Below are 27,530 nucleotides of genomic sequence, written 5' to 3' on the forward strand. Positions count from 1 at the left end.
AAGTGGATAAAAACGCAGCCCAGTCATGTAAGCACTCCCGTGTGCCAAAAGGTACCACCCTGCCCCGCGTGAGGTTTGAACTCACGACCTTCAGATTATGAGACTGACGCGCTGCCTACTGCGCCAACGAGGCGGACTGCTGGAGTTGGGCAGGATGTGGAACAACAGCTTCCATGTCACGGTGCTGCGGTGTGCGTCCTGGGAGACAGCTCAGGCCAGGTAAGCATGTCAGGATGGCCGAGTGGTCTAAGGCGCTGCGTTCAGGTCGCAGTCTCCCCTGGAGGTGTGGTTTCAAATCCCACTTCTGACAAACCAATCCTTTGGCTAAACGTTCAGGCTCAAGTCTTTAAATCTCTGGCGCCATATCCAAGCAAGTGGTGCTCGCTGCAGAGCCATTTGGGCGAGCTGAGCTCCAGCGAGGGAGAGCTTGAGCTCCTCCTTTTTTGCACTTCTTCAACGAGTGATGTCACTGGGGGTAGGGTTAGGGGTGGGGTTGGTGTACGCATTAAAACAGCTTACAGGAGGAGGAGCGAGAGCTCATGCTCCCCTTTGCTGGAGCTCAGCTCTGCTCAAATGGCTCTGCAGCGAGCACCCTCTCTATCCAAGTGACAAAGTGCCGCATCAACCTCTTTGCGCCAAAGTTCATGCAGCGTAGTAATGTCCCTGGCAACCCTAATAGGCACTTTAAACTGCAAATTTTAAGTCGTTTGCTATTAAGGCATTGTCCACAGCATCTTGGAAAAGCATGTGAACTAAACAATGGACGAGGGCTGTAATGCAAGTGCACCGAAAGGGGATCGAAAGAACTGTCTAGGAATGCCATGTAGTGGAATGTCCTGAAATGCTGTTGATTTTAAGGCAATATGATTCGCAGGACTTTTCGTCAAATTCTTGTACAACGTCAAGTCATGACATTTGACAGATTCACGCTGAACGTCAAGCAATTACTTGACAGGAATGGGAGCATCTTGCCATCATTGCTTCAGATTCAGGAAATGTTCTTGGAACTTCACGCCTCCTGCCCTCCAGAGAAGCTGTAGCATTTTTTGCTCCCGGTAAGCATGAACCACATGGAAGTGGATAAAAAACGCCGCCCAGTCATGCAAGCGCTCCCATGTGCCAAAAGATACCACCCTGCTCCGTGTGAGGCTCGAACTCACGACCTCGACATTATGAGACTGATGCGCTGCATACTGCGCCAACGAGGCGGACTGCTGGAGCTGGGCAGGATGTGGAACAACAGCTTCCATGGTTCAAATCCCACTTCTGACAATCCCCAACCTTTGGCTATGTATTCAGGCGTAAGTCTTTAACTCTCTGGCGCCATGTCTGAGTGATAAAGTAACACTGACAAAGCGCTGCATCAATCTCTTTGTGCCAAAGTCACTGTGCTGTGGTGTGTGTTCTAGGAGACAGCTCAGACAAAGCAAGCATGTCAGGATGGCTGAGCAGTGTAAGGTGCTGTGTTCTGGTTGCATTCTCCCCTGGTGGTGCGGTTTCAAGTCCCACTTCTGACAAACAAAACCTTTGGCTAAACGTTCAGGCTCAAGTCTTTAAATCTCTGGCGCCATATCCTATTGACAAAGCGCCGCATCAACCTCTTTGCGCCAAAGTTCATGCAGCGTAGTAATGTCCCTGGCAACCCTAATAGGCACTTTAAACTGCAAATTTTAAGGCGTTTGCGATTAAGGCATTGTCCACAGCAACTCGGAAAAGCATGTGAACAAAACAATGGACTTGCCCTTTCAGTGCACTTGCTTTAATGCAAGTGCACTTAAAGGGGATCGAAAGAACTGTCTTGGAATGCCATGTAGTGGAATGTCCTGGGATGCTATTGATTTTAAGGCAACATGATTCGCAGGACTTTTCGTCAAATCCTTGTACAACGTCAAGTCATGACATTTGACAGATTCACGCTGAACGTCAAGCATTTACTTGACAGGAATGGGAGCATCTTGCCATCATTGCTTCAGACTCAGGAAATGTTCTTGGAACTTCACGCCTCCTGCCCTCCAGAGAAGCTGTAGCATTTTTTGCTCCCGGTAAGCATGAACCACATGGAAGTGGATAAAAACGCCGCCCAGTCATTTAAGCGCTCCCGTGTGCCAAAAGGTACCACCCTGCCCCGTGTGAGGCTCGAACTCACGACCTTCAGATTATGAGACTGACGCACTGCCTACTGCGCCAACGAGGCGGACTGCTGGATTTGGGCAGGATGTGGAAGAACAGCTTCCATGTCACGGTGCTGTGGTGTGCGTCCTGGGAGACAGCTCAGGCCAGGTAAGCATGTCAGGATGGCTGAGTGGTCTAAGGCGCTGCGTTCAGGTAGCAGTCTCCCCTCGAGGCGTGGTTTCAAATCCCACTTCTGACAAATAAAACGTTTGGCTAAACGTTAAGGCTCAAGTCTTTAAATCTCTGGCGCCATATCCATGTGACAAAGCGCCGCATCAACCTCTTTGCGCCAAAGTTCTTGCAGCGTAGTAATGTCCCTGGCAAACCTAATAGGCACTTTAAACTGCAAATTTTAAGGCGTTTGCGATTAAGGCATTGTCCACAGCAACTCGGAAAAGCATGTGAACAAAACAATGGACGAGGGCTTTAATGCAAGTGCACCGAAAAGGGATCGAAAGAACTGTCGTGGAATGCCATGTAGTGGAATGTCCTGGGATGCTACTGATTTTAAGGCAATATGATTCGCAGGACTTTTCGTCAAATCCTTGTACAATGTCATGTCATGACATTTGACTGATTCACGCTGAACGTCAAGCAAATACTTGACAGGAATGGGAGCATCCTGCCATCATTGCTTCAGACTCAGGAAATGTTCTTGGTACTTCACGCCTCCTGCCCTCCAGAGAAGCTGTAGCATTTTTTGCTCCCGGTAAGCATGAACCACATGGAAGTGGATAAAAAACGCCGCCCAGTCATGTAAGCGCTCCCGTGTGCCAAAAGGTACCACACTGCCCCGTGTGAGGCTCGAACTCACAACCTTCAGATTATGAGACTGACGCGCTGCCTACTGCACCAACGAAGCGGACTGCTGGAGTTGGGCAGGATGTGGAACATAAGCTTCTATGTCACGGTGCTGCGGTGTGCGTCCTGGGAGACAGCTCAGGCCAGGTAAGCATGTCAGGATGGCCGAGTGGTCTAAGGCGCTGCGTTCAGGTCGCAGTCTCCCCTGGAGGTGTGGTTTCAAATTCCACTTCTGACAAACCAATCCTTTGGCTAAACGTTCAGGCTCAAGTCTTTAAATCTCTGGCGCCATATCCAAGCAAGTGGTGCTCGCTGCAGAGCCATTTGGGCAAGCTGAGCTACGGCGAGGTAGAGCTTGAGCTCCTCCTTTTTTGCACTTCTTCAACGAGTGATGTCACTGGGGGTAGGGTTAGGGGTGGGGTTGGTGTACGCATTAAAACAGCTTACAGGAGGAGGAGCGAGAGCTCATGCTCCCCTTTGCTGGAGCTCAGCTCTGCTCAAATGGCTCTGCAGCGAGCACCCTCTCTATCCAAGTGACAAAGTGCCGCATCAACCTCTTTGCGCCAAAGTTCATGCAGCGTAGTAATGTCCCTGGCAACCCTAATAGGCACTTTAAACTGCAAATTTTAAGGCGTTTGCGATTAAGGCATTGTCCACAGCAACTTGGAAAAGCATGTGAACTAAACAATGGACGAGGGCTTTAATGCAAGTGCACTGAAAGGGGATCAAAAGAACTGTCTTGGAATGCCATGTAGTGGAATGTCCTGGAATGCTGTTGATTTTAAGGCAATATGATTAGCAGGACTTTTCGTCAAATCCTTGTACAACGTCAAGTCATGACATTTGACAGATTCACGCTGAACGTCAAGCAACGTCTTGCCATCATTGCTTCAGACTCAGGAAATGTTCTTGGAACTGCACGCCAGAGAAGCTGTAGCATTTTTTGCTCCCGGTAAGCATGAACCACATGGAAGTGGATAAAAAATGCCGCCCAGTCCTGTAAGCGCTCCCGTGTGCCAAAAGGTACCACCCTGCCCCGTGTGAGGCTCGAACTCACGACCTTCAAATTATGAGACTGACGCGCTGCCTACTGCACCAACGAGGCGGACTGCAGTGGCTTGGCAAGCTGTGACACTCCAGCTTTTATTTCACTGTGCTGCGGTGTGGGTCTTAGTAGACAGCTCAGGTCATGCAAGCATGTCAGGATGGCTGAGCGATGTAAGGCACTATGTTCAGGTCGCAGTCTCCACTGGAGGCATGGTTTCAGAACCCACTTCTGACAAACAAAATCTTTGGCTACACGTTCAGGCTCAATTCTTTAAATCTCTGGCGCCATGTCCAAGTGACAAAGCGCCGCATCATCCTCTTTGCGCCAAAGTTAATGCAGCGTAGTATTTTCCCTGGCAACCCTAATAGGCACTTTAAACTGAAAGTTTTAAAGGGGTTTGTGATCAAGGCATTGTGCACAGCTACTCGGAAAAGCATGTGAACAAAACAATGGACAAAGGCTTCACTGCAAGTGCACCGAAAGGAGATCAAAAGAACTGTCTTGGAATGCCATGTAGTGGAATGTCCTGGGATGCCGTTGATTTTTAAGGCAATAGGATTTGCAGAACTTTTCGTCAAATCCTTGTACAACATCAAGTCATGACATTTGGGGTTCGAATCCAGCTAAAGACGCTTTATTGTTATTTGTTTCTTATTACTCAATAAACAAACAATTTGAATGTATAATGCTCCAAGGTAAATAAAATATGCCTAAGCACTTTGTTATTGTGTTTTTAAATATTCTTTTATGAAATATAAAGCATACTAACTTAAATGTGTTTTTATTCAGTAGTTGTTGTAGCATTGTTTTGCTTCTGGTTATTATTGTTCTGTATTTTGACGTACAAATGATCTATAGAAGTGTCATAGAGCTACAGTGTTTATGGAATTAAAAGTCAAGGAGAAGTCAGTTATTTATATATGCATTATTTATCTAACAATTGTCAACAGAACAGTATTAAATATATAGATTAGAAAATATAAAAATAATAAATTAGTTATTAACAATACAATATTACCAATATAAATAAACAATATATATAAAATGTTCAATACAAACAGAAACCAACGAAAAGTGGACTTAAAAATCAAGGACCAGTCATTTATAAATGAAATATTTATATAACATTGGTCAACAAAACAGTAATGAACATAGAATAAAAAATCCAAAAATAAATAAGTTAAATTTTAACAGAATAAATACAAAATTAGCAAATAAAATAAAATGCTACCCCCTACTGTACAAAAGGTGTGAAAAGAAGCAGGTCTCTAGCAACACCTTAACTTTTTTATTGCTTTTTGTTCTTTTCTCTCTTATGTTTAGAACTTTGAATGAACTTTGAGCACCCTGAACACTTGAAACACTGAAATTGTCATTTCTTTTGATTTTTAATAAAAAAAAAGTACCATTGACAATTGCGGTGAAATCTTTGATGCCACTGGTGGAGTAGACGGGGGCTGGGGCAGGGCCTTAAGTTGTCTCGTCTCCATCACATCTTGAGCAAGTACAGTAGGGGCAGACTATTGCACCGTTTGTGCTGGAGCAGCAGAGGCAGTACTCTGCTAAAAATAATCACAAAAATACATATAATCATGGAGAAGGAAAGATATTGTAGTAAATATTAATAAACACATATTGATTCATAAATGTCCATTTTGAGTGTGAAAACCACATGTGCATTTCAGCACACCTCCTCTGCCCACGAGATTGCAATGGGCATTTCTCAATCTGAAAAAATCATGAAAAATATAATAAATAATTTTACACAATACAAAAAACTTTTATAACTAAACAAGAATTTTAACTTAATGACTCCCTTAATAAAGCACACAATAGCTCAGTAAATTAATTTAACACAGTTTTTAGAATGTGTGTAATATTTATCTAATATGTAATTGTACAGTTTGTATCTCCAAAAATGAAAAGAAAAAGATAGAGGTAAAGTTGGTTTTATATTCGCACATTCGTTCATTTAGCAGTCTCTATATTGTTTACCATATTACTTTGAATATTCGATCGGAATTAGCATGCAAGTATGATTTGAAAACAACATTAACACTATCTAATTCACTGTGAACAATGCTGTACTTTTATAATCACTAATCATTGTCTGCTAATATGATTTCCCTATTTAGAATTTGCAAAGAATGTTTTTCTGAAATGATATTATTAAGGAGAATGTCTGAATATCCGAATATAAAACCAACTTTACCTCTAGAAGAAAAAGAATGAGGAACTGGACAGGAACATTTCAGGCCTTAAAACCACATGCTGTATTGTACACTCATAATACATTCTCCCACCTTTTCAAATCTCTCTCATAAACGGTCAAACTTTAGTAAATTATTCAATGTAAATCTCAAAATACATGCAATTTAAAACACATTATTATTTAAAAACAAGTATGACATGTTTTACACAGATACTGTACTAAATGTACTGAAGCCTAACAAGTTAACGTTACTCTGTTAAGCAAATTTCAACAAACGTTATATCATGTAAACGAAATACACACCCTTTGATAAATCTCATGCCACTTTTTTTGCAGAGGAGCTGGCCTGTTCCTGTTGCCCTCATTTGATGGAACTCCTGTTCTGGCAAACTTTTTCAGACATGAAATCTAGTCAGCGTCTGACATGGCTTTATGGGATTTTCCAGACATTTATTCTCCTAGAAATTAAACGGTTTTAGATTAAAGTATCCAAATTTGAAATACAACACACTAAAACATTAATACATGCAATTATGTAGATTTTCTTACCTTTTTTTAAGAAATCACTATTGAAAAAAATCCTGCACTTTAAACAAAACGATACTGTGCTCTGTCGAATGATGCTGATTGTCGAAAATCACTGAAGGTCAATTAACTTTTTTGACCTCTGACCCGCCCCCAGAGGAGCGGGTCATTCTTTCGTGTACCTTCAGCTCAGTTCAGAAAATTGATTGACATCTGATTAACCTTTTTGACTGCACACCTAGCGGTGAATCTTGGAACGGTCCCTTCCCTGGCTTTAACATTGTCTCGACTGATTGGTCAAATGTTGAAATTGTTGAGAATTCCGGTCCGCGATTGGCTGCAAATGTTGAGACGCTGCATAGTGGTTGGTTACAATGTTGGAGAGAATCGCTCTGATTGGCTCTCATCTTCAACATTTGTAAAATATTGATGGACTATCCTTCGGCAGCTGGCATTGCTAATCCATTGTGCTCTGCACGCATGGGTCCGATTCCCATCCTCGTCGCTCAAATGCTCTGACATTTGAGAGAGCTTGGTGCTTCTGTGGAACTGGTTTTACTCTCTTAGCATTTTGAAGGATGTTGTTGCAAAATTTAATGTCATCTTTACCAAAAATAGCAGCAAATACATACAGAAATGCCATAGTCCAGCCCCCATCAGGAAAGTGAGTACATACATGACGAGATGGCCGAGACCATCGAATCCCATTCTTGTCGTTCATATGGCAAAACTGAAAGTCATCTTACCGACAATAGTTGCAGAATCATACATATACAAATATGTGCCAAAGTCCGGACTCCACCAGAGAAGGAAAAGTGTAGGAGTCCATCTATTAGCCCAATGACGAAACTAACAGCATGGTCGAAGGTTTATGCATGTAAGCCTTTTCTAGTGCTTCTGAAAAGAATTTTATTATTTATTATAATTTATTTTTATTAGTTTTTTAGCTCCGAATTCAATCTGACTCCAATTTAAATGATCCTAAAATTTAGATTATATTTCTAATTGTAAGAACGGATCACATTCATCATTTATGGTTTAATTTAGAGTTTTGATATTTTCTGAGGTCCGATATTCTAAATTGTACGTTCATTAGGGACCAACATCGCTCAGAGTTCCACGCCCCGGGTTTGCGCTTCTTCTCACGGACAATATGTCGACACTCTGAAAATAGTCAGAGGATGCAGGATTAACTATATTTGAATAAGCTGGTCGCATTAACTCTTACCTAATCTTAAAAAAACAGATCCTTAGCCAAGCCCATACAACTTGCTACTTCCAGTGGTTGAATGACTAAAAGGTCTACATGTTTTCGGCACGCTATGGCTAACAATAATCAAATCCGCCTATTAATCAATTCAATTATGCCATACTATAAAGGTAATGAAGACTCCTCGTAATCTACTGGATACAATGAAATCGCAAAACTTTAGAATTAATCAAAACTTAACATTTTATTTGTCAGGTAGAATTGTATTTTGCCAATTACATAATAAATCATCAGGAAGCCAATTCAGAGATGAGATTGTACCAATACAACATCCATTAATCAAAGATAAATCAAAGAGTTAGAGATGCATACCTGACCAGAGAAATACATTGCAGCATAAGTCTCAATAAGTCTCAGAGATGCTGCAATGGGGTGTCTTTTTACAAGATCTCCCTCCGTCCTAAAGCACATCTTACCTTATATACTCAAGTCAAAACAAACAGCCATAAATTCAAGACAATAGAAGTGTCACAGAAACCCTGGCCTGGTGACTTTGAGGACTTAACCATCTATGAGGAGGGAGAGCATCTTATCAAGATCTTATAGAAGTCAAAAACCAAATCAACATATACCAGTAAAATATTACTGTAAAATTAAGACCACTTTACCAATCACACAGAGACATTTAAAATGATGTTAAAACCATGTTAAAACCTTGAACATTTTATGTGAAATGTGCTCTGATCAGCAAGTCGCTTAAAGGTCAAAAAGGGGGGCTTGGGGTGAAAGTAAAGGATGCATTCCTGCATTCTTCCCTGCTGTAGTGTAGCTCTGTTTCTCCAGTCTGTGTTTTCATTGTCAGCTGTGATTTGAATAGAACAGTGGAACAGTTGGTTTCTTCATCACTTCTCTTGTCTAATGAAATTTCATAACAGTTCTCAGGGTCTGATTTTTTGGATCCTTACAGAATAGTGCGACAAATAGAGTTAATTGCTTGCCATTATTAGACTTGCTGTCTTTTTTTAGTCTCTGTGTGCAAAAACGTCTTGCATCCTTTTCAGCGATGGCGCTGTGGCTTAGTTGGTCAAAGCGCCTGTCTAGTAAACAGGAGATCCTGGGTTTAAATCCCAGCAGTGCCTAATCTACAGGTGCCAGGGTTGCTTTTTGTTAAGAGTAACGAGTGTTTACGCAGCGGGATGTTTAGCAGTCGGTTTCTTAACAAAACTCAAATCCTTAAGAATGCTGCTCGTTCAAGAGGGCTTTGGACGTGGGCTTTATATAGCAGAGTTTGGTAATGCCTAACCAATTGGACTTTAATATTTCAAGTCCAGACATTCCCACATGCAGCGCTACCGTTGTTAGTTTTTTTTATTTTTTGGAATTAAACAATTGGCCCCTTTCACCATCGTTTGGCACTGTGGCTTAGTTGGTCAAAGCGCCTGTCTAGTAAACAGGAGATCCTGGGTTTGAATCCCAGCAGTGCCTTGTCCGCAGTTGGCTGTTCTTTCATGGGCCAGAGAGTACTAAAAAGTGCTTTCTGTGCAACAGTGCTAGAGGCAGCAGAGCTAACATTTTAGGCATCTGTCCATCCCGTTTTGCTTCTTTCATTCATTGCGCAGTGCAGGCTCAGATACTAGGGGTACTCTACAATAAAGCCGATGACTTATTTGAGCTGTTTTAAATAAGGGAGATTAGAAAACACTGTAGGGCCTAGTGAGCTTGAGGAATGACTCAAAGGCAACCTGTGGTTTTGGGGAAAAATAACTGCCACCTATTGTTGAGATCAAGCCTTTTGGATTTGTTGTACAAGAGCCTCTTTAATGCATGTGCAAAGTAACTGAGTAAAAAGTATAGTAAATTATGCTTCCCCCCCACTGTCTTAGATGAAACTGCGTTTGGAAGTATCGTATCCAGAGGTTTTTTCTTTTAGTGTTAAGGCTAAGTTGGCCAGAGCACCTGTCTTGGGAACAGCAGGTGCTAGGTTCAAATCCAAACTGCACCTTTCCCTCAGATTATGGGAGAGTGGCTTTCTGATCTGAAACTCTTTCAATGGCCGATAGCATATGTTTGTGCTGATTTCCATTTTCCGAGCTGACTCTGGGTTTGGATGTAATGAAACTGGAGGTTCCAAAAAACACTTAACACATGATTAAGGATAGATTAAATAAAAATAAATTCACACATTTTTTGCTTTGATCTTGAACAGAGGCCAGGTTACCGGTCAGGTTTGAGACATGATCATCCAGACTCTAAAAGACCACGTCCGTCTTGTCAGCATTTTCTGCATCCTGACATGCTGGTTTTTGTTGTGTATTATTTTTTCTTCTTCGATTTTTGTTATCGGGCAAATGTCTCTTACTATGAATTTTTGTGGTGCTGTGGCTTAGCTGGTCAAAGCGCCTGTCTTGTAAATGGGAGATCATGGGCTCAAATCCCAGCAGCGCCTTAGTGCAGGAGGTGCGTGTGCTTGTTTTATAGAGCTTACCGGAATGAATTATAAAATTGTATAGCTTTGAGGCGTAATGAATAGTGCGACAAATAGAGTTAAACAATTTCTTTGCTTGCCATTTTTAGACTCGCTGTGTATTTTTAGTCTATGTGTGCAAAAACCTCTTGCCTTCTTTTCAGCTGTGGCTTAGTTGGTCAAAGCGTCTGTCTTGTTAACAGGAGATCCTGGGTTCAAATCCCAGCAGAGCCTAATGTACAGGTGGCTTTTTGTTAAGAGTGCATGCAGCGCTACAGTTGTTAGTTATTTTTTCTTTTTTGATTAAAAAAAATTAGCCCTTGTCAAGGTCGTTTGGCACTGTAGCTTAGTTGGTCAAAGTGCCTGTCTTGTAAACAGGAGACCCTGGAATCAAGTTCCAGCAAAAGTGCAAAAGTGACTATCAGGTATTGTTGAGATCAAGCCTTTTGGATTTGTTGTACAAGAGCCTCTTTATGCACACACATACACACACACACACACACACACACACACACACATGCACGCACACACACACACACTCTCTCTCTCTCACACACACACGCACGCACACACACACAAACACATGTACGCACACACACACTCTCTCACACACACACACACACACAAAAACATGCACGCACACACACACACACACTCTCTCTCACACACACACACACACAGAGTCAGGGGAGCAACACACACACACAGAGTCAGAGGAGCAACACACACACACACACAACACACTCTCTCATGCACACACATACACACACGCTTGCACATACAAGCACATACACACGGATACACGCACACACTCTCTCTCACACGCGCGCGCACACACACACACACGCTCTCTCTCTCTCTCACACACACACACTCACACATACTCACACATGCACACACACACACAACACACTCTCACATGCACACACACAACACTCTCACATGCACACACATATACACACACACACACACACAGCTGTGGTTGTAAATGTGTGTGTTCTTGTGTTCAGATGTCTGTTTCCTCACTCTGGACACACTCAACTCATTCTGTCTGAGGAGAACAGAGAGGTGAAGAGTGTGAGAGAGAATCAGCCGTATCCTGATCATCCAGACAGATTTGATGTCTATCATCAAGTGTTGTGCAGAGAGAGTGTGTGTGGACGCTGTTACTGGGAGATTGACTGGAGTGGAGATGATGTTGTGCTTATATCAGTGTCATATAAGAGCATCAGGAGGAAGGAAGGAGGTGATGAGTGTTGGTTTGGATCTAATGCTCAGTCCTGGAGTTTGATCTGCTTTCGCTCCAGTTTCTCATTCAGTCACAATAACACACACACTGATCTCCCAGTGGAGGCGCTCAGCAGGAGAATAGGAGTGTTTGTGGATCACAGTGCAGGAACTCTGATCTTTTACAACATCTATAGAGACACAATGAGCCTCATCCACTCAGTCCAGACCACATTCACTGAGCCGCTCTGCCCTGGGTTTACTGTTTGGTGTGGATCATCAGTGAAACTGAGCTGAAGACTGACAAGAGATTTACCCAGAATCCTCTGCAGGAGCAGTGTGTGTGTGTGCGTCTGTGAGAGAGAGTCTGTATTTGTGTGTGCATGCATGATTGTGTGTGTGTGTGTGTGTGTGAGAGAGAGTGTGTGTGTGTGTGAGTGTGTGCATGTGTCTGTGTGTGTGTGTGCTTGTGTGAGAGAGAAAGAGAGTGTGTGTGTGAGTAAAAAATTAAATCTTTGTGTGTGTAGGCATGTGTATGGAAGAGAGCGTGTGTGTGTTTGAGAGAGAGAGAGTGTGAGTGTGTGTGTGTGTGTGTGTGTGTGTGTGCGCATGCTTGTGAGAGAGAGAGAGAGTGTGTGTGTGTGCGCGTGTGTGTGTGTTTTATTATGTTCTTTTATGTTCACTATTGTGTTGTAACTTGTTTGGTCGATGATTGTTTTTAGTAATGTTTATTTGTTTAGCATGTCTGCTGATGCTTATTGTAAGGCGACCTTGGGTGTCTAGAAAGGCGCCATTTACAAATAAAACAAATTATTATTGTTATTATGGTCCCGGTGTGTGTGTTTGTGTTTTCTGCCGCGTGATGTTCATTCTCAGCGTCTCAGTCTAGTTGGTTTCAGATGGTGCTGGAAGGGAACATTTACGTCGCATGTGTGAGTGCACGGTACCTATCTTCATTTATCGTGTGCTCGTGTCTTGTGTTCTGTTGTGTTTGTGTTGTGTAGCATGTGGTTTCATGTTTTCATCGTGACCGCGTGCTTTAGTGCCTTGTTTCGTGTGAACATGCGGCTCTCTCATTAGCTGCGTGTTCTAGTGCTGTTTGTATGTGAGCACATGGCTTGTGTTGTGTTTTTGTACCATGTGTTCTGTTGTCTAGCGTCTTCTCCCACCCTCCTTGTTATCCTGTTTGCATTTTCACCTGTCCACCTGTCTGTTCATTGGTTTGTCTTCTCTATTTATTCTCCTAGTGTGCTCTGTCCTGTGCTGGGCCGTTGTTGATTCTCTGATTTCATTTGCTGTTGTTTGATGTCTTGTCTACAACAGTCGATTGATGTAATCAAATCCCTGTGTGTCATGGCATGAACCTAGTCTAGTTGAGTGATTATTTAGTGCCATGTTTTCCTCCACAGGGAGGTTTGAGTTGTTTTGTTTTACTTTTTCCTAAATAAATCCTTCATTTCCCACACTTCCATCCTCGCCTCATCACCTCCAAGCCCAACCCTGACTTTGCTGAGAAATTCTATAGGACAGCTGAGGGGCTGAATTTCAATGACTGGTTGCTGATGACCCACCTAAAAGAAGAGGATCTCTTGCACCATCACCAGCACCCTGACCTGCACTCAGAAGCAGAGGTTGAAGAAGGCCTCTGCTGCAGTGTTAGCTCCAGCCCCAGAGCGCCCTTTAGTGACTGCCCCTGTCCCAAAGCGCAGCTCAGCGTCTGCGCCACCCAAGCTCCTAGCCCTGCCGGCCCCAGCCCAGCTTGTTGCACTGCTGCTCTCACCCAGACACCTTGGCCTGCCAGCCCCAGCCCGGCTCCTAGCCCTGCCGGCTCCACCCAGACGCCTTGCCCTGCCTGCTTTCCACAAGCTTCCAGCCTAGCCGGTTTCCCGAAGTCCTCCAGTTCAGCTGGCCTCCCACAACAGGGCTCGAAATTGCGACCATTTTGGTCGCATATGCGCACGAAATTTAAGTTATGCGACCTCATAATATATATGTGTGGGGGCATTCATGCGACTCCATATAATGATTGTAGTGCGACCTGTTTTTTTTTTTTTTTTTTTTACATGGTAAAATCGCTCTTCCCTGCCGCTATATTGGTTCATATTAGCTGTCAATCACTCGAGACTGTCCGCTGTCAGATGACGGGGAGGGAGCTTTTAGGACCACAGCAAATGCAAACGGCTGAAGAGTGAAAAGTGCACTGACTCTCGATGTGTTGCATGCACTGCGTGTTCAGCCAACACAATCTCACGGCAATTCATAACATTTTCTTACGTTTCCTCGTGAGATCAGGCTGCAACAGTGCAAATGTCCGCTAAAACACCATCGACAAAGAAGCTCGGCTTTACTGAGTTTAAACTGATGCGGGTTATAACAGAGAACAGTATTGCGCCGGTGGTCATCGGGAGAATCCTGCTCTGCCCCCCTCATATTGACTCGCATGCTTTCCTGCAAACACAGAAAGATGTAATTCAGCGCGTAGCGAGGCCGAGCATTAAAACGACACAAACCAAAACCAAAACTTTTATTAGTGAGACTTCTCTTCCTTTCTTTTGTCGATCTTTCTTGAGGTGTATATTATTTTTCTATTTAAATACTGATGACTGCTTTGCAGCTTTCAGCATTGAATTGAATGATTCATTATATTATTTTGTTTGTTTTGTAGCAGAAATATTATTGATTAAATTGACATGCATATAAAAACAATAATACAAAATAAATATTTCTCACTGCAATGCTTCATTTGTTTTTGATGCAAACCATCCATTTATTTTTCATAAAGGAACAGACTTTATATAGCAGATAACTTACATTAAAGCACATTCAAGGCAGCATGATGATGAGAAATATAATCCATTATTAGTATTATTGTCATCATCGTCATCATTAATATTTTATAATTATTAGACATTCATTTTGGAATTATTGCACAATATTAAGTCATCACAGCATTAGTTAGATAGTTGTTTCTGGGTTTTGTTAGTCCCAATTGATGATGTTTTCAAATACAATAAATACCTTAATATACAATTTGCAGCGGTGCTCATTCATTTTTGGTGGGTGCTCCTACATTTTTTCTGGTGCTCCTAAATATTTCAGGTTGGGAGCACCGGTGATACCAAGTAAGAAAGTTAATTTCGAGCCCTGCACAAGTCTCCAGTCTAGCTGGCACCCTACAGGCCTTCAGTCTGGCCGGCTCCCCATAGACTCCTCTAGTCTGGCCAGCTGTCCTTGGGCCGCCTGCTTTTCTGTCCCATTCTCATCCTCCCTGGGTCGTCCCTCCTGCTCCACCCTATATATAACTTAAAAACAGCAACTTCAGATTGTTTTCTTTGTTTTATTATGATCAACATAAAGCTGGAGCCCGAGGAGAGTGTGTTGAAAACAGTAAGAATGTGCGATTATAAAACCAACTTTACCTCTATGGCTCTGGAACAGTCTCCCTCTGAACATCGGGATTGCTACATCATTGGATGCTTTTAAATCTAACTTAAAGACTTATTTTTACTTCTTTCCTTTGAGTGACAAATTTGTGTTATTTTTTATTTGTATTTTAGTATTACTTTTAAACATACATTTTCCTGTATTTTAAATACTAGTTTTTTTTATTTATTTTATTGTGTAGTTTATTTTATTGTAAAGTACTTTGGATCAACCACGGTTGTGTAAAATTGTGCTATAAATAAAGTTTGCCTTGTCTAGAGTGGCAAAAAAGCTAAACAAAAGACTTTTATTTTGGCGTGACGAGACGTCATCAGGCGGCGCCGCTACAGCGCGGTGATTCAACTGGAGAAAGGTTTGCTTTAAAACTTTTACAGATATAACGCGATTTAAAGTTAAAGTACTAAAGTTTTAGGATTGTTTATACGATGCTAAATTATGTTCTTGGTGTTGGAAATATTATTTTAACCCTTTATACAACATAGTACTATTTTATTCTCAGTAATCGAGGGCTATTGTTTGAATAAAGTAACAGAAAAGTGTGTAATACGTGTTTTAATGAAACGTTTTACCTGATTTATTTTTGTTGTAGCAACAGTAAAGTGTGTAATGAGTGTTTTAGTGAAGGTTTAATTTATTAAACAGCATGATGTCAATCTATTCTAAGTATACATCACTATATATAAGAAATGGAGTACTAGGTTTCATCAGCTCATTTTTGGCTATAGTTTCTTGCTCAGACTTACCTGATTTCTTTTTGTTAATTACTCTCATATAAAGAAACTGTTGAAGCAAGTGTTGAAGAGAAGTTATTTTGTTTCTGTTCATTGTTTTATAAATTTTAAACAGGACATTTTTATTGTTTTGTTCATTTTAAAACAGGATAAAGTGTCCAAACACAGAGAAAAACTCCTGCTGAAGCGACTGATCTCCACACTGTTATAAAGATGGCGTTTATTAAAGAGGAGAGTGAAGATGTGAAGATTGAAGAAACATTCACAGTCAAACAGGAAGATCTGCAGGAACAAACAGGTTGGTTTTTATTCTCAAAGACCAACTCAGTCATTTGATCCTCATTCAGATATATTTTAATAATAAGAACACTAAATTAATCCATCTTGCAGTTCTAAATGTGTGCTGCCTAGTTCTCCTTAATTCACATTAGCACTCATTGAAAGACAGGAATGAGTTTCTTTCGTTACTTCTTCTCAGGTCTTTTGTCATTCATTTTATGTATTATTAGTTTCCCATTTTCTTTACCTTCTTAAGGTTATTGCTTTTCTTGTTCTCCTACTGTTTGTAAAGTGTCCTTAAGCACTGGCACTATATAAAATAAATAAAAACAATAAATAAATAAAAAAGTTTAACTGAGCTGAGGATATTTGACTTACAGTATTCCCATAGAACAGGGGTGTCCAAACTACGGCCCGTGGGCCATCTGCGGCAGCAATCAGTTTTGTGGCGGCCCGCGAGGCTTTTTATAAATATTAATAGAATCTGGCCCGCTATACAAAAATAGATGTAATTCAATAAATAACCACCGGGTGTCGCTATTACATGCCTTCAATTAGGCATTACTTCTTGCTATGAAGTAAAACTAACCGACCAAACTGAAGGAAACATAATTGATAATCACATTTTGGCGAGCCATGGCACACCAAGAAAAAGGAAAATCAACAGTGAGTGCAAGAAGTTTCAGTCACGTTGGGGCAAAGAATTTTTCTGTATCTGTTTAATTTGCCAGGAATAAGTTGCAGTAATGAAGGAATATAATATTAAAAGACATTATGAAACAAAGCATCAGGCCTTCAGCTCTTACACTGGTGCCGAATGAGATCAGAAAGTAAAACAATTAGTAGCGCCCTATCAGCTCAACAACAGCAGTTTTTTGTGCTATTAAAGTGCAAGAAAATTCTACACTGCACTTTTTTTTATTTATATTTTTGTCTTGTTTCAAGTCCAAATATCTATAAAATCTTAAATAAAGGAGAATTTTCTAATTTGTTTTGAGAAATAATATGCCAATATTAAGTGAGTTTTTCCTTAAAACAAGCTAAAATAATCTGCCAATGGGTTAAGCAAAATAATCTTGTTTTTCCTTTTGACATAAGATTATTTTGCTTACCCCATTGGCAGATTAATTTGCTTGTTTTAAGGAAAAAATTGCATATTAAGGAAAATATTAGCATTTTATTTCTTAAAACAAGACAATTTTTTTTGAGATTTTTTAGATTTTTGGACTCAAAACAAGACAACATAACATCTAAGTTAGAAAAGCATTTTTTGCAGTTTGGCTAGTTATGAGGTAGCTCAGCTGATCGCACAGCACAGGAAACCCTTCACTGAAGGAGAATTTATAAAGGATGAGTGTTGCAACTGTAATTTGCCCAGAGAAGATTCAAGTTTTTTAAAAACTTAAGTCTTTCTAGAAACACATTTGGACGACCAAAATAAAATAATTTCTTAATAAAATACATGCACACATCCATCCACCCATCCATATATATATAAATATATATATAAATGTATATATATATATATATATATATATATATATATATATATATATATATATATGCGTGTCTGTGTGATGTATGTAAAATTTGGCCCGGGACAACATTTTTTTTTGCATCTGGCCCTCGGCCCAAAAAGTTTGGACACCCCTGCCATAGAAGATATCTGCTATTACAGTGAGGGTGTTGGCTTAGTACTTTCCATTTGCATATGTCACGTTGATCACAATTCCCCTTTTTTCGATCAACTTTATGGGTTTAAAGTTGTTTCTAGAAGTTGTTGCTAGTTCTCACAGATAGTATTTGAGTTAGAATTACATCATTATTATAATAATTACCAGGACTATTTTAAACAGGGTTTCCGCTGGGTCTTAAAATGTCGTAAATTCCAAAATCTAAATTTCAGGCTTTAAAAAGTCCTAAATTTATTGAAATATTGTGTTGTAGGTCCTAAATCTTTTTGAACAAGTCTTCATTTTCCTTTGTTCATGTTTTGCTACCCAATCTGGCCAAAACCCATAAAATCACCAACAATCCATCTCAATAAAACTTTCCACTTTATATTCAAAAAGGTCATTTTAACTCCATTTATCATAATGGTTTAATTATTTACTAATGCACTATGCACTAATTTGAAATCTGCTGAATGAAATGGACTCTAAAGTAATTAATTATTATAAAACATTGTACAGTATTCTAAACTATATGATGTTGCTGTGGGACGACATGAGGGAAAAAAAAATATAGTGGAACAATAACATTTAGCATTGCACTGACTTCAAGTGGCCAACAAACTAGTCTAAAAATGACTTTTGCTGATTAAGAAATGGATTACAGCATGCTGATGATATGCAAAAAATTGTTAACCCTGGGTCATTTTAACTCTGGGTCATTCTAAGGGTGCTTTCACACCTACACTTTTGTTTCGGAACGTATCTCGTATGCCCAGTTAGCTCCGAGATTGCTTGAATGAGGTGGTCTCGGCTCGATTGAAACGAACCCTGGAGCGGTTCGATTGCAGTGAGAAAGCGATTCGATCCGAGGGCAGTTATATCACAGTGTTTTATGGATATGTAATAGGCTTACGGCTATATGAAGAGAGAGTTATGAGTAGGGCGGGAAGTTTCGCGAGTCTCCGGATGCCCGCAAATGAGTGATGATCTCCCGGTAATCTTGCGTCTCCCTCCCGGTCCTCAAATAGGCATCGTTGCGCACCCTTCTCACCTCTCCTCACTGGATCTCTCCTCAGACACGTCACGCGTGCGCACCCTGTTAATCACCACCAAACCACCACCTCTCCTGACAGCTTAGTGGGACGCTGCAAAATAAACCCTGACACTGACCAAGTTGAGTTTACTCACACGTGACTTGTTTTAGCTCTTTTGGTCCGTTTAGAAACTTTGCAGTATGAAAGCGAACCGCTCCAAGAGCAAAGTTTCGGAACAACTGAATCTATTCACAGGTGTGAAAGCACCCTAACTTTAGATAAACAGAATCCTGACCACCGTAAAACAGGAAGAAAAAGAAATTGTCTTTCTCGCCTCATTATGGATTTAGTTTCATCGGCTAGACACCGGCCTCACTGCACTGTAAAAAATTGCTGTTAAAAAACGGTCAGATTCTACGGTAAAATAATGTTTTTTCACTAAAACAGTAATATTCTGTTAAAAATAGTGCTTTCTGGGTAACATTTTTGTTTTCGAGAAAGTAACCAACTGCAGAAAACTGTGAGCTAACAGAGTTCAGATTCGATGTTTTGAAGTCTGTGTTTGAAATCACACTTTGTGTCCTTGTTCACTATTTCATACACTAGTTAACTAATATAGTTCACCTGACAGTTTTAATGAACACTAATGAGTGAATTCAGACACTGATGAACACCTGCTGTTAATAATTACAATTACTGAAGAAAAGAAACAAAGAAACACAAACAGTGACTTGAGTTACAACATTAAATAAAATAAAATAAAATAAAACAGCTTCAGTCTCAGCAGAGGATCATTAAACAACTCCACAAACAACAGCAGACACACTTATTACTGACTGATTTGACTTCCATACTATTCTCATTGAGATCCAACAGAAATTAAGGTGTTTTTTGTGTCACCGTAATGGAGTGAGGGGCTGATTTAGTTGGGCTCTTCACCCTTGAACTTATTTAAGAAGACTTTCCAACTGCTGTAATACAGAATTTACAAAACGTTTGTACTATAGCAATAAAGTAGGGAAATCAATAAATAGAGAAATCTATTTGTCTGAAATTAGCTCTGATAAATGTTTTGGTATATATCTGGATGAAGGACCTCATGCAATAGATTTTATGCTTAGTTGCAGGTATTAATTAAATTAATGAGAAGTGGAAACAGAAAAGATACCTCCGTAATTACTTAACAGTTAAGAAATAACATACAAAAACAGTTCAGTTATAACCAATACACACTCAGACCTCACGAATCTGACCTTGTATCTCAACAATGGTAACATCTCAAATGTTTCATGCTGCAATGCATGCTGGGAGTGGCACGGTACAAATATCCCAGCATGCATTGCGGTATAAATAAATGTTGTATAATGGTCTCACAGTTTTCTTTATTTGTGTTTGATTCTGCTGTTGTTTATGTTTAGACTTTCAGTTGCCTGTTTGTGAGTTAAACTGTTAATTTTGTTAGTTGTCACCATTATTGAGGTTCATCCGCTGATTATTGATGTCTCTTTGAGTGCGGTTTACACCATAGAGCAGTGTTATTGTCCAAGATATTCTTAAAAACTTCCAGAAATCATTGCGATATATAGACATATAATATAAAACAATAGATTTAACATTGAATAGGAGCAGTAAATTTTATTACACTTAATGAGAACAGACTCTGCCATATAATAGCAACATGAACATCACCAGATCTTATTTAGGTTTTTGGCTGGCTTGCCTCAACAAAGGAGCTTTTTAAACAAAGTTCTTAACAATTGCAGCAGCCAAGATATATAAATGTTAAAAATGACAGGGCTAAGAGCCCAACTAAAGCAAAATCTGTTCTCCATGATGGTGACGTAAAACTTTAACTTTTTCTCAAGAAGAACTTTAGTAAATGTTATTCAAAAATACATGTATTAAGTAATAAGTGTAGCTGGTGATGATGTTTGTAGAGTTGTTTAATCATCCGCTGATCATTTAAATGATTTAATCATTTGTTGTTCTTCATGTTATTTCATTATAATGCTGTGACTAAAGTTTTGTATGTTCTGTTCTTGTTTTTTCCCTTCAGTATTTCTTCATTTGTTCATTGTTAATCCTCAATTATCATTTAATTAGTCAGTTAATTAATGAATTTACTTCAGCTTTGCTCCATGTTTCTTGAACACTCAGTAGTGTGGACACTTCAATTAAAACTGAAGTATAGGCTCTGGGGTTTAAAGGGTTAAAGGTGTGAGAGGTAAAAACACAGTGTAAAACTGTATTTTAACAGTAATATACTGCTAATTAAAACTACGGAAGTAGACTGTAAAAAAACAGTATATTGCTGGCAACCACAACTGCCAGTAGATTACCGTTAAATCAAGGAAAAAACAGTATTTTACTGTAAAACCTGAAGCTAATTTCTTCTGTCTGTCACCACTGTGGAGGAGAGTAGAGCCAGTGTATGAGTTAAAGATGAACAATGAACTGCTGATGTTATTCTGCATGTTTCTTTATTTAAAGATAGCGGCTGTTTAGTGGCAGATGCAGTCAGAATCTCTCTGGTGATTCCAGATTTACATGTATGTGTGCTGTTGTGAAAAATAAGACATTAGAATTAAACCGAACTTTTCTAATTAACTAAAATAAGTTATCATTATGATTATGCTTCTAAGCATATATAGCACAATACTTCATAAAATCATTCAGCAGTTAACCAAGTTGAGGCAGTTGCTTTCAGTGAGCAAAATGAGTTCACTTGAGTATTGTGTAAATCAATGTAGTCCATGTATTTTTACTTCAACATACTGTAAAATAACAGTACATTGCTGGCAACTGCAGCTGCCAGTATTTTACTGTTTTTTAACGGGACAATTTTTAACAGTGTGCTCCGTGAATGTCAGTACTGTCACTTATTGTTCTGCGATCGGTTAATGTAGCTTGTGTGAACGCTACTTGACTAAAATAATAGCTTTGCTACACAAAAGCTATTTAATTTAAAAAGTAGTGACGCTACCACCACACTACTGAGAAATGTAGATAAGCTAGTAGCGTCACTACTTGCAGCGACGCTACTGCCCAACACTGTGTGATGGCAATATTTCTAATGTAGAAATGTCTTCATTACTGATAGCCAAAGCTGTTTCAGTAACCAAAGAGGTCTCCAGTGTACAGAACTGCACAATAGGTGATTGGTGCTGATGAGCAGTACTTCACACGGTGTGTTTGGCACCCCTCATATAGTAATCCAGGGCCGTAACACCCATCTGTACCTCGGGTACTCTGATTAGGTTTTTCATATAAATACTTGCGCTTGACACATTTGTTTCAGACTGTTATTTGCCTATTACATTCTAAATGATGTAAATTCTAGTACATAATTTTTAACTGTACCTTTAGAACCTTATAACAGCAATAAAAGCAGCATCGAAGCAGTCTTCTTTTAGTGATTCCACCTCTTCACAGAGACTGTCAGACTGATCTGGTGTATTAAAAAACTATTGTGGGTTCTGGAACTGAACAATAATGGTGTTCATGATGCTGGACATTCACTGGCACTAGATCCTCATCAATTTAAGAGTAAATCTCCCTTCTTTGCCATCCTCTGATGCGTTTAGGTTTCGCTGCAAAATTAAATTTTGCTGTAGAACGCGCAATGCGGACATAAAGAACCTGACTGATATTCTACTGGAACCATGTCAGCAGAGTTCATGCATATCCATAAACTATAACTTCTATGTCTATGTTAAGCGGTTTTGAAACAATTTACATTGTAAAAGCACTAGATAAATAAAGATTAATTGAATTGAATCTGCTTAAATGTGTACACATTAATGGACCAAACACAATATGATTTGATTTATTTTACATTTACTGTGCATCAAAATTACAGTGTGTGTAGCCAATGTTTCCAGTGTTTTTTCACTTTTCAGCTTTTGATGAGAGTTTTTAAGACTTGATAACAACTAGTGTTTTTTTTTCAGACCTAATTGAAGAGAAAGAGGAGAGTAAAGATGAGGAACATCATGTCAAAATTGAGGAAAAAAATAATTTACAGACTGATGGTATTTTGAAAAGGAGAGACAAGAATCATTTCACCTGCACTCAGTGTGGAAAGAGTTTTGGAAGAAAAGGCGATTTTAAGATTCACATGAGGATCCACACTGGAGAGAAACCATTCACATGCACTCAGTGTGGGAAGAGTTTCAGCCAATCATCTCACCTTAATTATCACATGATGATCCACACTGGAGAGAAACCATTCACATGCATTCAGTGTAGGAAGAGTTTTTACTTTTCATCAAACCTTCATCGACACATGAGGATCCACACTGGAGAGAAACCATTCACATGCAACCAGTGTGGGAAGAGTTTCAGCCAAAAATCAAACCTTAATCTACACATGAGGATCCACACTAGAAAGAAACCATTCAAATGCACTCAATGTGGGAAGAGTTTCAACCGCTCATCAGACCTTTATAAACACATGAGAATCCACACTGGAGAGAAACCATTCACATGCACTCAGTGTGAGAAGAGTTTTAACTTTTCATCAAACCTTCGTCGACACATGAGGAGCCACACTGGAGAGAAACCATTCACATGCACTCAGTGTGGGAAGAGTTACAACCACATATCACACCTTAATCAACACATGATGATCCACACTGGAGAGAAACCATTCAAATGCACTCAGTGTGGGAAGAGTTTCAGCCAATCATCATCCCTTAATCAACACATGAGAATCCACACTGGAGAGAAACCATTCCAATGCACTCAGTGTAGGAAGAGTTTTAAAATTTCATCAAACCTTTATAGACACATGAGGATCCACACTGGAGAGAAACCATTCACATGCCCTCAGTGTGGGAAGAGTTTCAGTCAATCATCACACCTTAATAAACACATCATGAGCCACACTGGAGAGAAACCGTTCATGTCTAATCATCTTGTTTAATCCCACCCCTTTTGGCAGTGGCGTACAACAGAATTTCGCATACTCAATAGTGATGGGAAGTTCAGATTATTTTACTGACTCGGATCTTTGAGTCTCGTTCATCGAGATGAACAAATCTTTTTTCGAGTCATTTCGTTCATTTGGTTCAATTTGCCAAAATATTATTAAAATGTTACGAATTGCTTCCAAACACATCTACAACTAGCCCAGAAGGCTCATCCCCTCAACAAATAAGTCATAAATAGATTATAAGAAGAAGAAAATAATAATTCAATGTTTACCTGCTCTTTTGTCTATAGGCATTGTTGTCTGTTTGCTCAGCTCACCTCTTCATGTCTTTAAATGTCAGTGGTGCGTTCACGTTACAATGACAGTCACATATAATCTTAACCAATGTACACAGTCTGAGCCGATAGGAGCCATGATAATTAGTTCACCTTTCGAGTCTTCTGGTTCTTGAGTCGTTCGTTCATCATGTGACAGAATAACTCAAACCAGAGGACTCGAGAGTTGAATAAATCAATTCTTTTTTTTTTTTTTTGGCTCTAAACGCATATGATTGGCCGGTGATGAACGAATGACTCAAACCCGAGGACTCGAGAGGTGAACAGATCAATTCTTTTTCTGGCTCTAAATGCATATGTTTGGCTGTAGTCTTTCATGTGGTGAACGAACGACTTGATAGAGGACTCGAAAAATGAACTAATCTTGTCTCGCACTACACAACGTGCACATGAGCGAATTAATGAATCTTTTAGTTAATCCGAGTCATTCATTCATTTTGTCACATAACATGAAAGAAAGCATAAGAGATGAGTTATTTAATAAGTCAAATAGTCTTTGTGAATAGTTTTGTAACATATGATGCTGCCAGCATTAGACACTTAAACACTGTTTATTTGTTGTTTATTGTTTTATTATTATTATTATTATTTTACCAGAAAAGCTTTTATAACAAATCAGATTACTTTATATATCACGACAATAAAATAAGCAAAAGAAAAACATAATAGTGCACATCAAGCTAGGCTTTTTAATAAATAAAAAGAAGTAAGCTTTAAATTAAATAACGTGTTTGTGCCATAAAATCTTTATATGAAATATGGCAACTCTTCCCAGTAGATGTTTTTATGAAACAGCAATTTAAGTGAAAGATATTATAAATAAAAAACAAAAGCCACAGCGCCTAATGAGCTTAACAACTTGACTTGAGAATAGAACAGTGCATTTTTTTAAAATTTAAAATTAAATAAGCTTTAAAACAACATTGTGTGGTTTACTTGTTGGACTTGGCTTAAGGTTTGTGAGCATTCAAAAACACAAGCTCTGAACCTTTGATAGGCTGAGTCTGTTTCTTCTTGTGTCATTAGTTGTTGGTCGCAGGATAAAAGATACTAAATGAGTAAATGCAAATGCAAACTATCTTTATACAAATATTAGACCAATACATAAAGTCTGCATAGAAAAACATTATTAAACAAAAAATGGGGTATAAAAGAACAAACTACAAATCACTTGTAATTGTAGAATTTAATTAATCTATCGCCTAGCTGTTTGTTTTCAGATAGCAAGCCAGCAATATATATATACTAGATTTAAACCACATATCCAGTAGAAAAAAGTAACAATAACTTAGTGACAATAGGACAGAACTTTTTTTTATTTCTTAGAAAATGCTTTTTAGGTACACATTGTTTGATGATTTTATGAAAAGTTTAAAATATGATCATATGATGCAACAAAAATTCAGTTTTACATAAATATTATTGACTGAGGTTCTCGTTGCAGAGTACAGTGGAGCTACAGTTTAAGATCAGATATGCACATAATAATGTAAGGATGGCTATATCTCTCCATAATATTAAAATCTGCAAACTGTTATGGAACTCCACACGAGACAAGACCATAAGAATGGTCAGGCACTAAAACAATAAACTTTCTAATTTGAGAAGAAGATCAGCTAGAAAACCAGTTGTTCAGTTTGTCTCGATCGTGCATCCTGAGCCCCCCTCTTTGCCCTGGACTTTACCTTCTCCACCAGAGCAGCTCACTCACATTCCACACAGAATGTTTAAATTCTTAATATGGTGTATCTTGTGGCTTTATATTCATGTTTGGTGTGATTTAAAATGTCTCTGTGTGATTGATAAAGAGGTCTTAATTTCACTGTAATATTTTACAATCTCCCTTATTTCAGTTAACTGTAAACTGGATACCCCATTGCAGGTTGTGAGTCTCTGAGCTCTGCATCAGGACTTATATGCAGCAATGTATTTCTACATGGTCAGGTATTCCTCTTTAACTCTTAAATGTATCTTTGAGTAATTGATGTTGTACAATCTTGATTGGCTTATTTTGTTTAATTATGTGAACTGGAAGGGGAAATCATTTTCTGACAAATAAATGTCAAATTCTTGTTTAACTCTAATATCTCCTGAAATCATTTAAATCTAGTAGATTGTTTATGCTGATGTTTCCGCAGCCTACAACCAGGATTAGTCATCCATTCAGGCTCAATGGATGGAGCATGGGCACAGCATTAGAGACCTGTTGATTTCTGACAATCACTGATGATATAATCTAGGGGTATGATATAATCTAGGGGCTAAATCAAACTTTCTTTAAGTATGAGCAAGCATGGGGCGGCCTATTATTACTTAAAGGAAATTAGCTTTCAGTTATATTCTCTGACTAAGCTAAATCAAACTTTCTTTATGTATAAGCAAGCATGAGGCGGCCTATTATTACTTAAAGGAAATTAGCATATCTGCTAAGAATCGGAACTGGCGAAGATATGTCCATGAGCAGATAAAACTGGCCAGCATACTGATTCTAAGCGACTTTAAGTAAACGATGAAACATTAATTAAATATAAGGATTTATTGGGTTAATCAATCTAACTTAGACCTAATCACGACCTATTAGGTAATCAGCTTGAATTAGATGAATCTAAATCTAAAATTATTATAAATTGGAGTCAGATTAAAATTCTGAGCTAGAAACAAATTAAAATAAATTATAACAAACAAAAATATTTCTTTTCACATGTGCTAAAAGGTTTACACGCATTTAACCTTCACCCATGCTGTTAGCTCCGTCATGGGACTAATAGATGGACTCTTACATGTGTGTGTATTTATATAGTTTATAACCATAATAGTTCTACAGTTTCTTGTATTTCACTTGTTGATTTCTATTTTATTGCGCATTTTATTTAAATAGTGTATTTATTTTGTTAAAGAGCCCATATTATGGTTTTTTGAAAATGCCCTTCCATGTAGTGTGTAACAGCTCTAAGTGAAGTGAAATATCCAGCTGAGGCTTAAATCTGTAAGTGCACAGTGTTTAAAACTGTTGATTCATCTATAAAAGAGTCGACTCATAGTGCTTCAAATGAGTCGTCTTGATAACGAGTCATTAGGTGTTTCATGATGTTGTATCTACGAAACACAAGTAGTTGTGTGCGCAAACCCGGGAGATTTGAAAACTGCGGCCTCACCCACTAACACAGAAAAAAAGCCACACACACACACACGCGCGTGCCGGTCGAATGTGATGTCACACTGTGCAGATGGATATTATTGAGTCTCTACCCAAAGATGAAACCTCAGCATTAGCCCAGCCTTGAGCAGTTTAAGTGCTTCTGGAAACTACATGCTTTAGACTGGGTGTATATTACATGCATAATAATCAATTTATAGACTGTGTGTGTGTGTGTGTGTGTGTGTGTGTGTGTGTAGGCCTATTATTATTTAAAATAAAATTTAAAAATAAAAATGATTATAT

The 27,530-nt window shown here is 39.1% G+C and overlaps 2 protein-coding genes and 9 non-coding genes across 11 annotated transcripts in view; 6 read left to right on the forward strand and 5 right to left on the reverse strand.

Moving 5' to 3' along the window:
- The window catches only part of LOC137491295 (uncharacterized), a 331,835-nt gene that overhangs the window by 205,061 nt on the left and 99,244 nt on the right, over positions 1-27,530 (reverse strand). The gene's annotated exons all lie outside the window — the stretch shown is intronic.
- On the reverse strand, positions 61-133 carry trnam-cau (transfer RNA methionine (anticodon CAU)). The gene has a single exon. It is a non-coding gene; the product is annotated as a tRNA-Met (tRNA).
- Positions 228-310, forward strand: trnal-cag (transfer RNA leucine (anticodon CAG)). The gene has a single exon. It is a non-coding gene; the product is annotated as a tRNA-Leu (tRNA).
- trnam-cau (transfer RNA methionine (anticodon CAU)) lies at positions 2,122-2,194 on the reverse strand. The gene has a single exon. It is a non-coding gene; the product is annotated as a tRNA-Met (tRNA).
- Positions 2,962-3,034, reverse strand: trnam-cau (transfer RNA methionine (anticodon CAU)). Its single transcript has one exon. It is a non-coding gene; the product is annotated as a tRNA-Met (tRNA).
- On the forward strand, positions 3,129-3,211 carry trnal-cag (transfer RNA leucine (anticodon CAG)). The gene has a single exon. It is a non-coding gene; the product is annotated as a tRNA-Leu (tRNA).
- trnam-cau (transfer RNA methionine (anticodon CAU)) lies at positions 4,006-4,078 on the reverse strand. Its single transcript has one exon. It is a non-coding gene; the product is annotated as a tRNA-Met (tRNA).
- Positions 9,034-9,107, forward strand: trnat-agu (transfer RNA threonine (anticodon AGU)). Its single transcript has one exon. It is a non-coding gene; the product is annotated as a tRNA-Thr (tRNA).
- Positions 9,380-9,453, forward strand: trnat-agu (transfer RNA threonine (anticodon AGU)). Its single transcript has one exon. It is a non-coding gene; the product is annotated as a tRNA-Thr (tRNA).
- Positions 10,596-10,666, forward strand: trnat-ugu (transfer RNA threonine (anticodon UGU)). The gene has a single exon. It is a non-coding gene; the product is annotated as a tRNA-Thr (tRNA).
- LOC137491229 (uncharacterized) lies at positions 15,416-26,169 on the forward strand. The gene is made up of 3 exons (XM_068220372.2): positions 15,416-15,455; positions 15,983-16,132; positions 22,771-26,169. Exons 2-3 carry the CDS (start codon positions 16,048-16,050, stop codon positions 23,742-23,744), a joined length of 1,059 nt encoding a protein of 352 aa, XP_068076473.1. The 5' UTR covers positions 15,416-15,455; positions 15,983-16,047; the 3' UTR covers positions 23,745-26,169.

The sequence above is a fragment of the Danio rerio genome, chromosome 4, assembly GCF_049306965.1.
Source record: "Danio rerio strain Tuebingen ecotype United States chromosome 4, GRCz12tu, whole genome shotgun sequence".
NCBI lineage: Eukaryota > Metazoa > Chordata > Actinopteri > Cypriniformes > Danionidae > Danio > Danio rerio.

Excerpts from the sequence above, each read along its gene's own strand:
- LOC137491229 (XM_068220372.2), top strand. The coding sequence starts at position 16,048 with ATGGCGTTTATTAAAGAGGAGAGTGAAGATGTGAAGATTGAAGAAACA. Across the intron at positions 16,133-22,770 it reads AGATCTGCAGGAACAAACAG|ACCTAATTGAAGAGAAAGAG; the intron begins GTTGGTTTTTAT and ends TTTTTTTTTCAG.